The sequence below is a fragment of the Electrophorus electricus genome, chromosome 2 (assembly GCF_013358815.1).
Source record: "Electrophorus electricus isolate fEleEle1 chromosome 2, fEleEle1.pri, whole genome shotgun sequence".
NCBI lineage: Eukaryota > Metazoa > Chordata > Actinopteri > Gymnotiformes > Gymnotidae > Electrophorus > Electrophorus electricus.
This window is the reverse complement of record NC_049536.1, coordinates 6117950-6132577: the sequence shown is the minus strand read 5'-3', so window position 1 is coordinate 6132577 and position 14628 is coordinate 6117950. Positions and strand designations below refer to the sequence as shown.

The 14628-nt window shown below is 42.7% G+C and overlaps 1 protein-coding gene across 1 annotated transcript in view; it reads left to right on the top strand.

Moving 5' to 3' along the window:
- Positions 1 to 2779: 2779 nt before the first annotated feature.
- roraa (RAR-related orphan receptor A, paralog a) overlaps positions 2780 to 14628 on the top strand; it is a 186438-nt gene continuing 174589 nt past the window's right edge. The window contains exon 1 of the mRNA XM_035523641.1: positions 2780 to 3416. Coding sequence (XP_035379534.1) covers positions 3263 to 3416 — 154 coding nt within the window. The 5' untranslated portion in view covers positions 2780 to 3262. The remainder of the gene's footprint in view (positions 3417 to 14628) is intronic.

Below are 14628 nucleotides of genomic sequence, written 5' to 3'. Positions count from 1 at the left end.
TAGTAATATCACTATTATTGATATTACTATCGATGATAGTGATATTACTACCACATTACTCAGTAATAGTGTTATTACATTACTCAATAATAGTATTACTGTGAATTAGTAATATCAATAACAGTGATATTATTAGTATCAATAATAGTGATATTACTACCACATTACCCAGTAATAGTGTTACTACATTACTCAATAATAGTGATATTGCTATGATTTACTAATAATATCATCACTGTTAATGATATTACTATCAATAGTAGTGATATTACTACCACATTACTCAGTAATAGTGTTACTACATTACTCAATAATAGTGATATTGCTATTAATTACTAATACTATCACTGTTATTGATATTACTATCAATAATAGTGATATTACTACCACATTACTCAGTAATAGTGTTACTACATTACTCAATAATATTGATGTTATTACATTACTCAGTACTAGTGATATGACTACATTTTTTAAGGGATCTGAGCATATTTTACATTATCACAATACTTATATTATGTCTAATTATGTTTTTATCTCAGTCTAGTTTTATGACTCAGTTACACACAGAAACACTGAACCTCCTCTTCTGGCCTAAGTACTAACAAGGGCACAAGGCCACCTGAAATGGGTTGGCCAGTGTTTCTGAAACCAGGAGAAATTAGGGAAAGTATGAGTCTTTATAACAGCGATGCAAACCCACACATCAAAAGACATAGAAAGACTGAGCCTGGAGAGACAGTCTAGAAGGGAAAGAAATCAGAGTGCTATTTTGATTACAGCAATGAGTTTTGTTGCTACAGTGAGGCAGTATATTTTTATGCAAATCAACTATAATAGGTGACAGGTGGAAGATGGGGTCTGCTTTGTCATTAATGGCCATGATCAAAATGAAAAAAAAAAACCCCAAACAATACAAAAGCCACTACATTTGTTTACGCTCTTCTTTGTATTTAGGTGTATATGCTGTGAATTGCACTTTCTATCATTTTTTAATGCAGCAGTTCCATTTCAACTACAGTTCATTCTCACTATGTTACATGTATAGAGGCTTAAATGCAATCCAGTCTCCTGAAGCCACTCTCATTGTGCATATAGGACAATAAGGAACTGGATTCTCTGACTTAAACAGTACAAATTTTTTTTATTAAATCCTGAGAGTGTCAAACTTGATTTCTTATTAAGAAAATCGGCTGCACATAAGTTCCATATCCTATTATGAAGCAAAAACAAAGCTCTTGATGTCTTGCTGTGGTTTACTTTTGATTGGCTTTTAAAGATCTTTGTTTTTATTTGGCTGGGGGCCATTATCAGTGTAATCATAGTGTCAACATGCCTTGTAGAGAGATAAACAAGAAACAACAGGACCAAACAGGCTATTTTTTTTTCAATAGTAGAACTGTAGAAGTGAATGTTACCTGGTGAAACTAGCGCTGATGCTCCAGTAATTTGCCACTTCTGTCATGTCTTTTATTTTAGGTGAAGACAGGCATTAATACCTGATCACTTGAAAAACATGTATTGCACTAGTTATGACTGCTTACAGTTGGCCTAATTAACATATGAAGAAAATTATATTTTCATTCATTTATTTATTCATTTATTTATTTCCAGTGACCTAACAATCAATGTGACACACCATGTGGCAAGCAATGCAAGGAATGGTTTCCAATATTTGAGAAACAATTAAAATGTGAAAATATTGCTTAGTGTACCTCAATAACAATGTTTCATCTAAACTCGGTCAATGTATTGTTTGCTTACTTAAAGACTATGCTATTGTAAAACACTGGAGGGGTTATTAGGTTCACTGGTATTGCGACTAGTACCTCAGACCCTTCGGAAATGTTTCAAGCCACTCCACCTCCGAGTTCATTTGACATCGTGTTCGCAATGTCTTAAAGCAATTATACTGAGTGATTCGGTCCGCGTTGTCTATTACCCAACCTGTCCATGGGCAGGCGCTTGCAGCTCTGCTCTGGGTTACGTGGGTGCAGGCTTAAGAGACCATGCCAAAGTCCACGTGCGCTGCTCCGGAGAGGCGGGGGCGGGGGGGGGGGGTTGGCGCGCGTGCTGCGTCGCAGGTCACGTGCAAGCAGGCATGACGCGCGGAGAAGAGGCGCCGAAGAACGCGGTGCCGTCCGTCGCTCAGTAACGCCGCGCGATCGACTACGTATCATAAAAAAATAAAATAAAATAAATAAATAAATAAATAAATAAATAAAAAAAAGTTTGCTCGCCGCTGCCAGGCGGTGAAGGTTTCGATCAGCTGGTGGCGTCGGTATGAATTCAGACCAACTTAATCTACTGCGAGAGACGAGGCCAGTCTAAACGCAAGCTGATACATGCGCAGCACTGATGTTCGGCTGCAGCGCTGAAAACGTGCTGGACCTCATATGTCCGTGGGAATTTGAGTGGTATTTCAGTGATACTCAAAACAAAACGTACACAACAATAACGGAGCTCAGTCTGGTGAGGATTCGGGCCCTTTGGACAAAACAAATCACCCAGACTGGCTAAATACATTTATCCAGTTGCACACATTTATTTTTAAAATACATATTTATATGACCTCTAATAATTATTATTATTTTATTTATTTATTTATTTTAAATAGCTGTCACATCTATATTGCTCTCACTGCTCAAAGCCTGATAACCCTCGCATACTTGCGCAGCATGCTAACAACGTCACGTATTTGAAATAAAGTTAAAAATCATGATAACGATATTATATGTTGCATAGAAAAATAATTAGAATGTATAATATGAACGTATATGAATGTATAATATGAACATACGCCCCTAAATATAAGCCTGTGCTGGCGGACTGCTTGGCTAATAAACACAGCCTTTATAAAATGGTGATTTCCACTGGCAAGCCTAAGCCCAATGTCACATTGATCCGATACCGTTTTGCAGATATGCTACGTTCCGCTCTATCTCTATCATACAACGACGTGTCTTTGAAGCGTTATATGTAGACGCAGAGCCGCTAGCGCTCAGTGCGGCTCACATCCATTCATCGACTATTGACAAGCTCTCCCTGTTCAGCGGTTTGACCGGAGCTTCTCTCTAGCGCTGCCAGTGGACACCCAAACCCGCACACCCACCTCTGCTGCCACTCGCCTTTTTTTTTCACCCCCCCCCATTTCTTACTTCTGCTCTAAATTACATAGGTAGTCGAAGTCTCTTAGCTGTAAACCTCGTCGCGACGCTTCGTGATCCGGTAGCAGCAGAATTAAATAATTCCGAGATACAGCATGGAGTCCCCTCCAGATCCGACGAGCGACCCGGGCAACAGCGCCTCAGAGTCGGCTACCCCGGTCAGGGAGAGTCCGGCGAACCTGGAGACCCTTCGCAAAGCTGACCTCCAAGCTCCGGTCCGAAGGCAGAGCTGTTCCAGCACCAACAGAGGTAAGGGCCGGAGAGTTAGCTTTAACAGAGCGCTGTTGGCTTGCTGTAACACTAGTGCATCAAACTTCAAAGTCATTCCATTGCAAGATCAACTTAAATCGTGGAGCTGCGAGTGAAACAGACGGTTCTCTTTTCGTTGTCAGTTTTAAACAGCGAGCCCATATGACTATCGCTTAATCGTGTATAAAATATTTCTGAATTAGTGTGGGCTACTCTTGAGTTGGGTCTGACGCTCCTCTTAAAAGCACGGCTGACAGACAGGGCTTACCATTGTTGATTATGACAGCACTGCCAGCACATTAAAATGCCATAAATCTGTATTTATCCATCAGTAAAATTTGGCGCGATGAATAAAGCAAATCTTGGTCAAACCTGTATTTAGGGACACGATCTAAATGAAGTGATTTGACTAATGGAGCGCTGATTTTTTTGCATCTTGAACTTCGCGAACAGTTCGCGGCCACTTGAGTCGCTAAAAAACGATTTGGTGCGACGCGCTTGCGGGTTGCGTTTCAGAGCAGCGACATGTCCTGGGATGCGCGTTTGGAGGAGACGTCCGTGCATGTGCGTGACACCCTGGTTGTCGGCGTGCTCGTCCGTGCACGCGTTCTTCGGCTCGCGCGGCGCACACGACCGCTCTCGTCTGCGGCTCGAGCAGCAGCGTTCCCGGTTGTTTTATGGTTTTGGGAGACGGACGGGAATAGCGGGACAGCGGATCGTTAATGGGGAAGGTTTCGTTAGGGAATGTCTGTGTTTTACAGTAGGGACGGTGGGCTGTGTAAGCCACTCCCCCCCCCCCCCTCCACCGCGCGACAGCCTCCGGTCAACTTGGCCAAGTTCAGCGGAAAATAGACGCACGAAAAACGCCACGACGGGGAATAAAGCAGCGGCTGCTGCGATCGCGCGGACTCCTCACGTTACAGAAGCCTTCGGTTCGTGCACGGTTCACGTCTGGAGGGGTGTATTTAGACACCGATGTGGTGATTGTAAGCTGGTTATGTAACAGGTTTTTTTTTTCGTGTGTGTGTGTGTGTGTGTGTGTGTGTGTGTGTGTGCAGTAAACACAGGAGAGAGCGCGCGCGAGCGAGAGAAAGAGAGAGCGAGAGAGAGAGAGAGAGAGAGAGAGAGAGAGAGAGAGAGAGAGAGAGAGAGAGAGAGAGAGAGAGAGAGGGGAAACCTTTGAACGCGTCCCGAACGCGGCGCGAGCTCCGGAAGTTTTGTGAGTGCGGCGTCGCGCTGCAAAGGGGCGATACGGAGCGTCTCTGGTTACCGGCACTTTCAGCACTTTCCGCGGCCGCTTCGTAACCTGGTCGTTTCCGAGCACCGCCTGGTTATGTAATAGCACAGCGGCAGCAGGTATATGACGGCATTTTCCTCCGCCGTATAAACTTTTTTAGGCTGATTTATTATTATTATTATTATTGCAAAAGTGCAGGAGTCTGGTCACCACGCACTCCTAACCCGCTGACCCATATTCACCCGCCACCCCGCACTGCAATGGACTGAAGTGCATGTGGAAAGGAAAAGCACGGGACGGCACGCCTCGGTCCTGTTATGTAACCTGCTGAATAGACGGCCGGGACGGACAAAGCGTCCACCTGCACGGTCCCGAACAGGGCCGTTTCAGACCCGAGCACCTACGCAGACATGGCTAACACATATACGCATGTTTCACTGGAGCTTGTTCACTGACAGATAAAATGAAGGGATAATGTTCATAACAGACATAGTTCATATATCACTATTTCAGTCTTACATTATCATTAAATAAAAGTAACAGATAGTGCGAATATAATTTAAATGTCATTATTACCACATTTTAATTTAGTTATCATGTTTCACTTGCTGTGCCTGCCTGCAACATTCTAGTCAACTAAACAAACATTATTTTCAACAGTTGAAAATTCATATTCACCGCAAAGTCTATGAAAAGTCATGAATGCATAGGGTTAACGGCAGGGATTTGTCATGTTTGTAGTTTTTTAATGACGATTTTCTTTACATTTCTTTGTGCATGTTTGAGTTTGTAATCTTTATATAAATTGTTTCTGAGATCAGGCTGTAAGCAAAGATTTGACACTTCTGATCGGTTTGCAGAGGTAGTTGGCATTATTGCAGTTTTCTGCTCTGATCATACGCAGTATTAGCAGTTTCATGACTCTTAGTGTATTTCTTTAAAGAGTGATTGCTCCTGCAGCTATTGATCACACTTATTTTAAACTCACCTGCTTTGATCTTTAAAACAAGCGCTAAATGATTAAAAATTACATAACTAATAAAAAGTAAACAAGTTTACAGTAACTTTAATGATCATAAATACTGTAACTAGTGTTTCCTAAATCTATATCGGAGACTTTTCAATAAATCGGTGTTTACCTCTTATTTGGGTTAACCTGTTCTTGTTTGAAATTGATACAGATTTTTAATATTCGTACTGAGTTTGATATTTGTGGTGTACTGCTGGGTTAGACCTAAAGTATTATGATTACCTCCAGAACTGAATCTCCGTATGTGATTATTTTAGTAAAGAGTTAAAAATTTTTTGTGGCATGCCTATCAAATGAGCTCCCGGTAAACAGCTGAACAATCAGTGCGGCTTCTCGTTTCAAACATGTTAAGCTTTTGCTAATTATAGTCCAATTACTGGTACTCTTTAGGGTTATCCACAAACATCCAATCAAAAAAAGGAAAGGACTCTGAGCAGCAAATTCACATACTTTTATTATTATTATTATTTACCTATTTACACATAGAGGTACTGATCTGAGAACAGATTTTATCATTGTTTGCATAGACATTTATGTTGTATAAGTAAGTGGAAAAAACAAAGTGGATTCTTGCACTCTGAGAATATCTGACTCATTGTTAACCCAGAGAAATTGCACTCAGGCTGCATTAAAGGCTTATTTCAGCAGAGGCTCTTGTAGAATAGCTGAGGGTGCAGAGAGGCAAGCTCGTGGGTCTGCTGAAATCGTTTGTGAGAAGGTATCATTATAGTGCTGCAGCACCCTCCAGGTTTAGAGGTAGAAGTTTGGAAATAATCTATATTAATGGTCTGATGAATTGGAGGGAAGACTTTGAATGATAGCTTTTAAATCCAGTAAAGGTCTTACCCAGTTTCTCTGTGATCCACATGTTGTTAGCGAGCTGCCTGCAACGCAGATCTGAGATGAGCCCAGTAGTACGTCTTCTGAAAAAAGGTTGAGTTACAGTATGGGTAGAGTTGGCAGGCCTTAGATTAGCATAAATTGACAACTTCCATCCAGAGCCTTCTAGTCAGCCTTTGAAGTTGTAGTGCTGTGCTACCCAGTTATCTTTTTCCTGGTGGTGTGAAGGGTATGAAGGTTGCTTATACGTTGTCCATTGTGGCTATAACTAGCTAAGCTGCAAAGGTATAGCAAAAATTATGACAATTATTTTGACTGATTTACATTTGAGAGGTGTATTTAATTTGCGCATAAATATGGAGGATAATGGTCAAATTAAAGTCTTTAAAAAGGTTTGACAATACATGTTATAATCCTGCTTCAGTTTCCTTCAGGTTAAGTTGTAAAAAATCTAGTTTGGGGCATACATGTGTCTCTTTGTCTGGAGAATGCACTAATTTATGCCTCCACACAACAGCACTCACTTTCAGACAGATTATAATATTGAACTGATGATACTGTGATTTTAATTACTTCTCTGCCAAAAAAACTAATTTGATTATTAGACAGTACATTACATTGACATGGACACTGTTGAAATGCACGCTGTAGGAACACCTGAGATCTCTAGGAATGAACTGTCAGAAGGCTTAATAGGAACATATGAAATTGGTCAGTGTGTTCACCACCACTAAGTGGAAATTTCTCTGAGTCATTTCTCTGTCAAGCCCACATTATGTGAGAAGCACTGTTGTAATTAGGAAAGCTTGATTTTGAGTCATCGGGAATACTACAATATTATTACTGCATGCATTATTAAATGTGCTGCAGCTTTTCCCAATAAGTAGTTTTGATTGTTGCTGTGATTTGAAATGTATTCTCAATAACATGTGTACACCTTTCTGAGGTCCCCCCGTGCTTTAGGAATGGTTGGTAAGTGGTGTGAAAGCGCTATCTGTAAATCTAACCTGGGGCTCAGATTGAATCTCAGCTGTGCCATGTGCTACTGCCAGCGTTCATGGGAGAGCTGTTTAAATGCATTAGTTGTTTTAGCTTCCACAAAACGTGAGGAATGGATGAATGGGAACTCCACATGGTCACGTAGTAGGCTGGACGGCTAGTGTTCTCCTGCGCGCGTGTTGAGGCGCCTATTAATGCTTTATTGCTTTTGTCGTGCCGTAGCAGTGGTGGACTTGCACGACTTGGTAGCCACTGCAGCTGTCCCAGGGGGAGATATATTAAAGCATTTTAGTGATACTGTCAGCTAGTATGGAGATAAATTAAGCACTGGGATATGCAGGCTAGACTTGATGGAGAGACGTTTAGCAGACACGCTTTCACTGGATACACTTATATTGGGCAAAATCGATCTACATCTGTCTACATCTACGTTAAGGTTCCAGCTTATCTGTGTGCACTTGCTCCTAAAGACACAAGAAGAGGAACTGCGATCAGTCAGGTGTATGTCAAGTCTCTCAGGCTTTCTTGGGCGATGCTTGTTCTGACTCGCGGTTATCCTCATTGTGGGTATAAGTAAAAAAAGGTATTTTTGCTGCAAGTGGAGTACAGAGGCACTGTGGGGTCCGCCATCTGTGAAGGACTAGCCTATAATTACTTATTAGTTGGCATGTCAGGCAACAATATTTTGTTCCCTCTTTCGCGGTGTTATTGTGCCATGGTGAAATCTGTCACCTGGTGGTGTGCTGATTGACTCTCCCCAGCAGGAAAGAAGGAGAGCCAAGCTAGGCCCTCTGATATGAACCCTGTAATTAGCACAATAGATGTTATCCAGTAACGCCTGCATTTTACTAGAAACCATCGAAGTTGCCTCGATAGCACAAGAAAAACATCCATTTGTTCCGACCTTTTTACAACCAGGGCTGTGCCTAATCCTGGCCAGATGCCATCGTGTAACTATGCACACATAAAAAAACCCCCCAGACACCTCTTAACATAGTAGTCTGGCTAGAGAGGCTGTTTTTGTTGGCTGGACAGAGATGTTCTACAGAAAGAAGCCCGACGTGTTCTGGGCTCTGCCGTCTGGCCGTGTACCCTGGCCTCTCAGCACCTCTGCCAGGGCTGTTCCCCTCAGAGCACTGTGGGCAGGAGTGGCCACGCGTGTTTACCCAGCACTGACAGAAGACGGATGGGGCAGAAGAGAGTGGAGCCCTCTCAACAAGGTTTCTGCACAAAAGCCTCCCTAAACCTGGAGTTGGCACACTGCTCGCTCTGGTCTATCTGACAGCCCCGTTTCGAAAGCCGGTGACATTCTCAAATACCAGGGATTAGGTTGTCCCTGTGTGCCTGAGCCCGCTCCGGCTACAACTTGCCCTTCTGTGGTGATTTCAGGCCAGCTTCTCTAAACCGAGTCCTAATCTTATGCGTTATTAGAGAATCCACGGGCCTGGACTCAGATGGGGGTTAAAGGGCAGCTTGTATCAGCGGCGCCCAAAGCTGGACGGGACCTTGCGAGCAGCCAGCAGTGAGGCCCGTATCCTGGAAGGACGATCCTAGAGAAGGATCAGTGCTCAGCCTCTGCTGAGGCACAGGAGACAGCGAGGGCAGATGGCCCTCTGACATAAGCACTGAGTCCTTCCCTCCCTGCGCTGTGCAAGTCTGAGGTGTGGTACTTTCCTCTGTACAGTCTTTCTGCTTAATGGATATTAAAGCATGTTGTGTTATTGATCTGAAAGTAACTAGAACCCATGTGGCCTATATTAGACAAACACGGAACGAATTCACTGATGTCGGGAACAGTCAGTGTGTCAGAGCAGGTCAGGTATATCCTTGGAATTTTAACATAAAATCATTACTAGAGCACATTTCAAAGTCCACTTGAGACTTTACAATCATTTGTGATGAAAACTTCGAACCTTGGACCTTTTGGCCTTCAGATAGCACACAGCACCTATCAAATAGCACTTCATACATTCATAGTTTTCGTTGCACCCAAAAAATGGTGCATAAGCTTATTTTAAAAGAGTAATCCGCTGATTGTCTGCAACTTGTTTTTATAGATAATGTGCTTTATTGATGAGTTGCAACATAGCACAGTATGCTTACTGTAATACAAATGTGAAGAAAGACACAGGGCACTTGGCAGTATGTGTGCTCATTCTAAATCATATCCTCCCTAGGTATGTGCACTATAGTTGATTTAGGCTAGCCCTCAGATCCTGAAGTTCATGACTCGATGATGTCTCTGTTTATTTTTTTAGAGCTTACAGTGTCCTCTCGTGTCTTGTGCAGCGTGTGCAAGGAATTGTCGGCAAGGAACAGTTCTGAGTGTAAATTTCAGTACTGCTCTTCCACACAGGCAGATTGCATGTATGCCTATCATTGCTCATATTTTCCACTGTATTTTTGCTTTATTACTTTACTAAACTTGTTGCAAGAAACGTCTCCGCAACAAAGTTTTGGAAATCTTTTCAGAAGCTGGTGGTGTGCAGTAGGGATTTACCATGTTATTGCACGTGCAAAGTTTTCTGGCTTTTTAGGAAAGTGGGTCTAGAGAAGTAGTTTCAGCGTCAGTGCTGTGCATGTGCACGCGTCAATACAGGAGCCAAGTCTTTTAAAATGGTTTGTGATTTCAGCTAAATTGGGTGAAGAAGTTTAGCAGATGTAAGAAAAGCACGTTACATTTCCAAAATCATTTATCAGTATATGATTAATGGTACGATGTCCAGATTAGGCAAAGTTTAGCCTCTTTGAACTATATTTGAAAGTTGTGCCCTGTTGGGAGCTTATTTAGGGGTGGATGCCACCAGTAACACAACTGGGGCTGGCATACAAGTGTTCAGATGGTGACAGTCACCACGTTTTGATGTACACTCTCCAGTGACAGGGGCCCTCTCAGATCTGTGTCCCATTTACAGAAGTTAATATCTGAGATAGACGGTTTAAATAGTAATGAATGAATGTCCTCTGCATGCATTATGGGTGCGCTTTAAAGGAGTCTAAATTTACTGTTGTGCGTGTGCTGTGCCCCAGCTGGAGGCACGGGCTCTGTGGAGCATGGCTAGGAATTAGGTCTCACCTGAGGGGACTCAAGAGGAGAGTTTGGGGTGACGAGATTGGGTCTAAAGGAAAACTCAGTGGCACTCCGTCCCTGCACTCTTAACGACCCCTGCAGCCGCGGAAAGGTGAAGTGGACACACCGACCGCGGGGATACCGAATGGAAGCCAACATTTGTGTTTGCTTTTTTTTTTTTTTATAGAGCCAAAGGCTCAATCGCGTGGCAAGCTGAGAGAAGAAAGAAGGCGAAATCAGCTTCGTCCAGCTCACGACCTCAGATTAGCTTTGGGCATGCGTTTTCCAGCGGAGTGAAACCTGATCACTTCGCCGAGGGGAGGCGAACAACAAGTGGCTCAAGCCGCAGTCAGGATGACTGGCTCGCGTTTCCCCGACAGTGTGCTGCCTGCGCATGTGTTTTGCTTTAAAACAGCCAGAGGTACTAGTGTAAAAACTCTGGTATTTGAACAGCGCTCCCCAGGAGTCTCATAAACACCCTTATTTTTCTCAGCGACAGAACAAATAGTTTCTGCAGAGGCCGAGGTGTTCACCGGGCATTTTCTGATGATGAATCAGAAAGCGAAAGCTGTCGAAAGTGGCGTGTGCCACTGGCTGGTTTAATGTACCGTGTGGGTGTGGCGCTCGAAAAACTGGACGTACGTACCTGAGCTCACGTTTGTACTGTATTCTCTGGCGGTTATATGTAAGAGGTTAGATAAGAGAATCTGATCTTAGAATAGTGTTTGCTGTTCTATCTGCAGCTCCATGTGGCACCAAGAATTGGCCTGAAAGTAATTGTTTCCATTGGTCAGAGGTTGTGTAATGTTGTCTGCTTTTCATCTTAAAATGTAAAATCTTTTTTTTTTTTTTTTTACAAGGTGTGTTCAAAATGGTCATAAAAGCAAATATGGAAAAACAAGTGACATGAAAATCTAGGCCATTTCCTGGACCTGGCTCTGTGATTTCTTTGTCCCTGGAGGCCTGATGTATCTCTTGTTGTGTGTTTGTTGTGTGCATGTGTGTTTGTGTCATTTCTGGGTGGAGATGCTTTGATATCGTCTTGGTCATGGTGCCTGGTTCATAATTTATGTACATAACGTTTTGTCTGCCTCCAGTTTGTCGTTTGCACGGCTGGATTAACGTTTTATCAAAAACAGCAACATTCAGACCTCATCTAATTTCATTCTCAGTCATCTCAGATTCGGATGCATTAAGTGAATATCACTTCCATGTGTTTAGCTGCATAAGTAATTAAATTGTTCATCCTGGATTAATATGTATTTTAGCAACTTCATTTAATGGGTGCTTGATTCACCTCTAATGAAATTAATTTCTTTCCCCTGAACAAATAAAAGTTTGTCTGATCACGAAGATGAGTCATTCCTCAATTAGCATCGCTGGTTTTTATTAACACTTATATTTGATTAACAAGCCATAAGACATAATCTTATAAGTAATATGAATGAACAGACTCTGATTCTTTCCCTTTAGGTATAGTACAGCTGACTCTTAATCGAATTAGTTTCACACCCTGGCTCTCTGAATTCGTCAAACACCCCAGGTGACTTTTGCCCACAGATTACAATCAGCTGCTATTTTCAGTCTTTGATTAAAATCTTCGGGCCTCGGACGCATTTTTTCCCCTTTGATGATTATAGCCAAACTTATTATTAATATTGGAGGCCCATTCTTTTATGCTTTCACCAATTACGTTAGACTATTGCACCACGGTAGTTAAACAATACCCATAAGTATTAATCGTGATGAATCGCCCTGGACGCGAATCCATTCTAATTTAAATATTTTGCGCTCCTTGCGAGGGGATGGGGTTGTGTTTCAGGACTGCATGTCCTTGATGGTCTCCAGTACAACTCTGAGGCACTGGAAGGCATTTGCATGTAACGTTAGCACAACATTGACCTTGTCCCCACCATTTGCTACATTGCATGAGAATACATTAAAAAGCATTATTGAGTTTATTATAGTCATTTCAGTGAGTTGAAAGTCAATTTTCCTGTTTTATGGACTGACACGGAACACACCGTTTATTGAACTTTATTGGAACAAATATGATAAATAGTCAAATATTGTCATTGTTAATTTTATGTAATTACTGCTAACGCCTACTGCTGTGAGTAAACAGATAAAGTCCTGGCCTGCACGACTGCTATCATTACTGTATAACAGAGCTAAAGCTATAAAGCAGATTGAGTCTACGCCATCCTATGACAGAAGATTTTTTTTTATGTGCCAAAATGCGATTTCCCTGTCTGAGGCTTGCAGGTGAACAACCTTTGTCATTCCATAAATGTCAGATTATTATTTGCGGCCTTTGCAGGATAACCAATAAGAAAATAACATTTAGTGTATTCCTGCCCTCCCCTGCCGCACTCAGTCTGCTCACACTGACGGCTAGAAAACAGCAGAGCAAATGCAAGCTTTGTTACGCGATGCACCCGTAATACTGGAGGCTCTGGCACAAAGTCAATGCAAAGCTGTAATCTAGTAATACAAGAAACCACACCTGCTGGCTGATGCCAGACATTTTTCTATAACACCATCTGGAATTGTGGAAATCACCTGATGGACTGGTAGCGCAACTCATTAATGGCGTCGGATGAGCCGAAGTGCCAGGCTTCTTCTTCAGTGCTCCCCAGTCTCCTCCCAGTCTGCTCCCAGTCTCCTCCCAGTCTCCTCTCCCCCCACACAGGAGAGATCTCACTTTTGTCTAATGGACACTAATGGCGGCGTGCGTGGATGAATAGGGGTAGGGTAAAAGCGACAGGGCAGTGATGTAGGCCTCTAATCATCTGTCAGGGTTCCACACTGGCGGTGATGGAGAGGAGGGCTTGCTCTCTCCTCTGTTTGCCACACCAGTCATCTCCAGACACGAAGTTTAATGTTGGGCCTGTCTATCAGTGTTTTATCATTTTATTTTCCTAATATAGAGGCAGAGATGCAATAATTAACTCCATGTCAGGTTATTAAAACCCTATTTTTACGTGACAGACAGAAATAGGAAGAAAGAAGTTCGCGCTCCTAGTTTTAGACAATGAAATCATTTCTTCACGAGTGCTTGAAAGGATTGTGAAATTAGTTGGAAATTTCATTAGTTTGGGATATTTTCTGCAAAATAAGTAACAAAATAAAATTTAGATGGGGGTTTTTAGAATTTCGTTTGAATTTGACTAAACTTGTTGGGGGTCAGCTCAGTGAGTTTGACTGTCAAACGATTGCATCTGCTTATGAAGCTTATGAACTGCTTATGAGTTCTCTTAGTCCTGTTTTATTGAGTGTCATTTCGTGTCTGTTTTCAAAATAAAACTGGATTTGTTAAAGATGTTTTTAGCTGTGTGGCATGAAGCCTGTGTTTAGTCTCTCTCACCCGGTTGGCTTCATGGCCCTCCGCAGGGGTGCGGAAGTGGCAGTGGCCGGAATTTTCCTGATCATATGGTTCAGTTTAATACCTCGAGTCCAGACTGCAGCAGCACCGCGGAGAGGCACTTTCGAGACGTCGGAAATACTGGGCACGTCTGTCATTCGTATAAGCTTGAGAACATTTGCAGCGTTGGTCTCGTCAGCAGTGTCCCGTGTGACACTGATCGACCGGTCCATGGCAGAGGTGACAGTTTGTCCAAAATGAGCACTCTTAATATACATACATGGAAGTAAATGGCACTCTTTGTCATATATAGACACAGAAAATGCTCATTATCCTGCCAGTGTGCATTTAGAGGGATGAGAGCCTGGAAGGGTCATTAATCGCTGGTTGGAGCAGGAGGTCTGTTGTGGGTGTTGTGGGCTACTCTCTTACCTGGCTGGATGCCGCTGCATCTTCTCAGAGAGCTACTCCATCTCTGTCAGGGCCGGGTGGAAATTTACTGTACAGTTCTAATTGGACAAAGTGTCTTTCAAACTCCCAACCATCGCTCACAGATCAGATTAACACAGCCAATGAAGTGTCAACATGGTCTCTCTTTACCCCTCTCTCTCCCTGCCTCCTAGTGGCCTAAGAACTAATGATTGACAGTGTGTGTGTGTGTGTGTGTGTGTG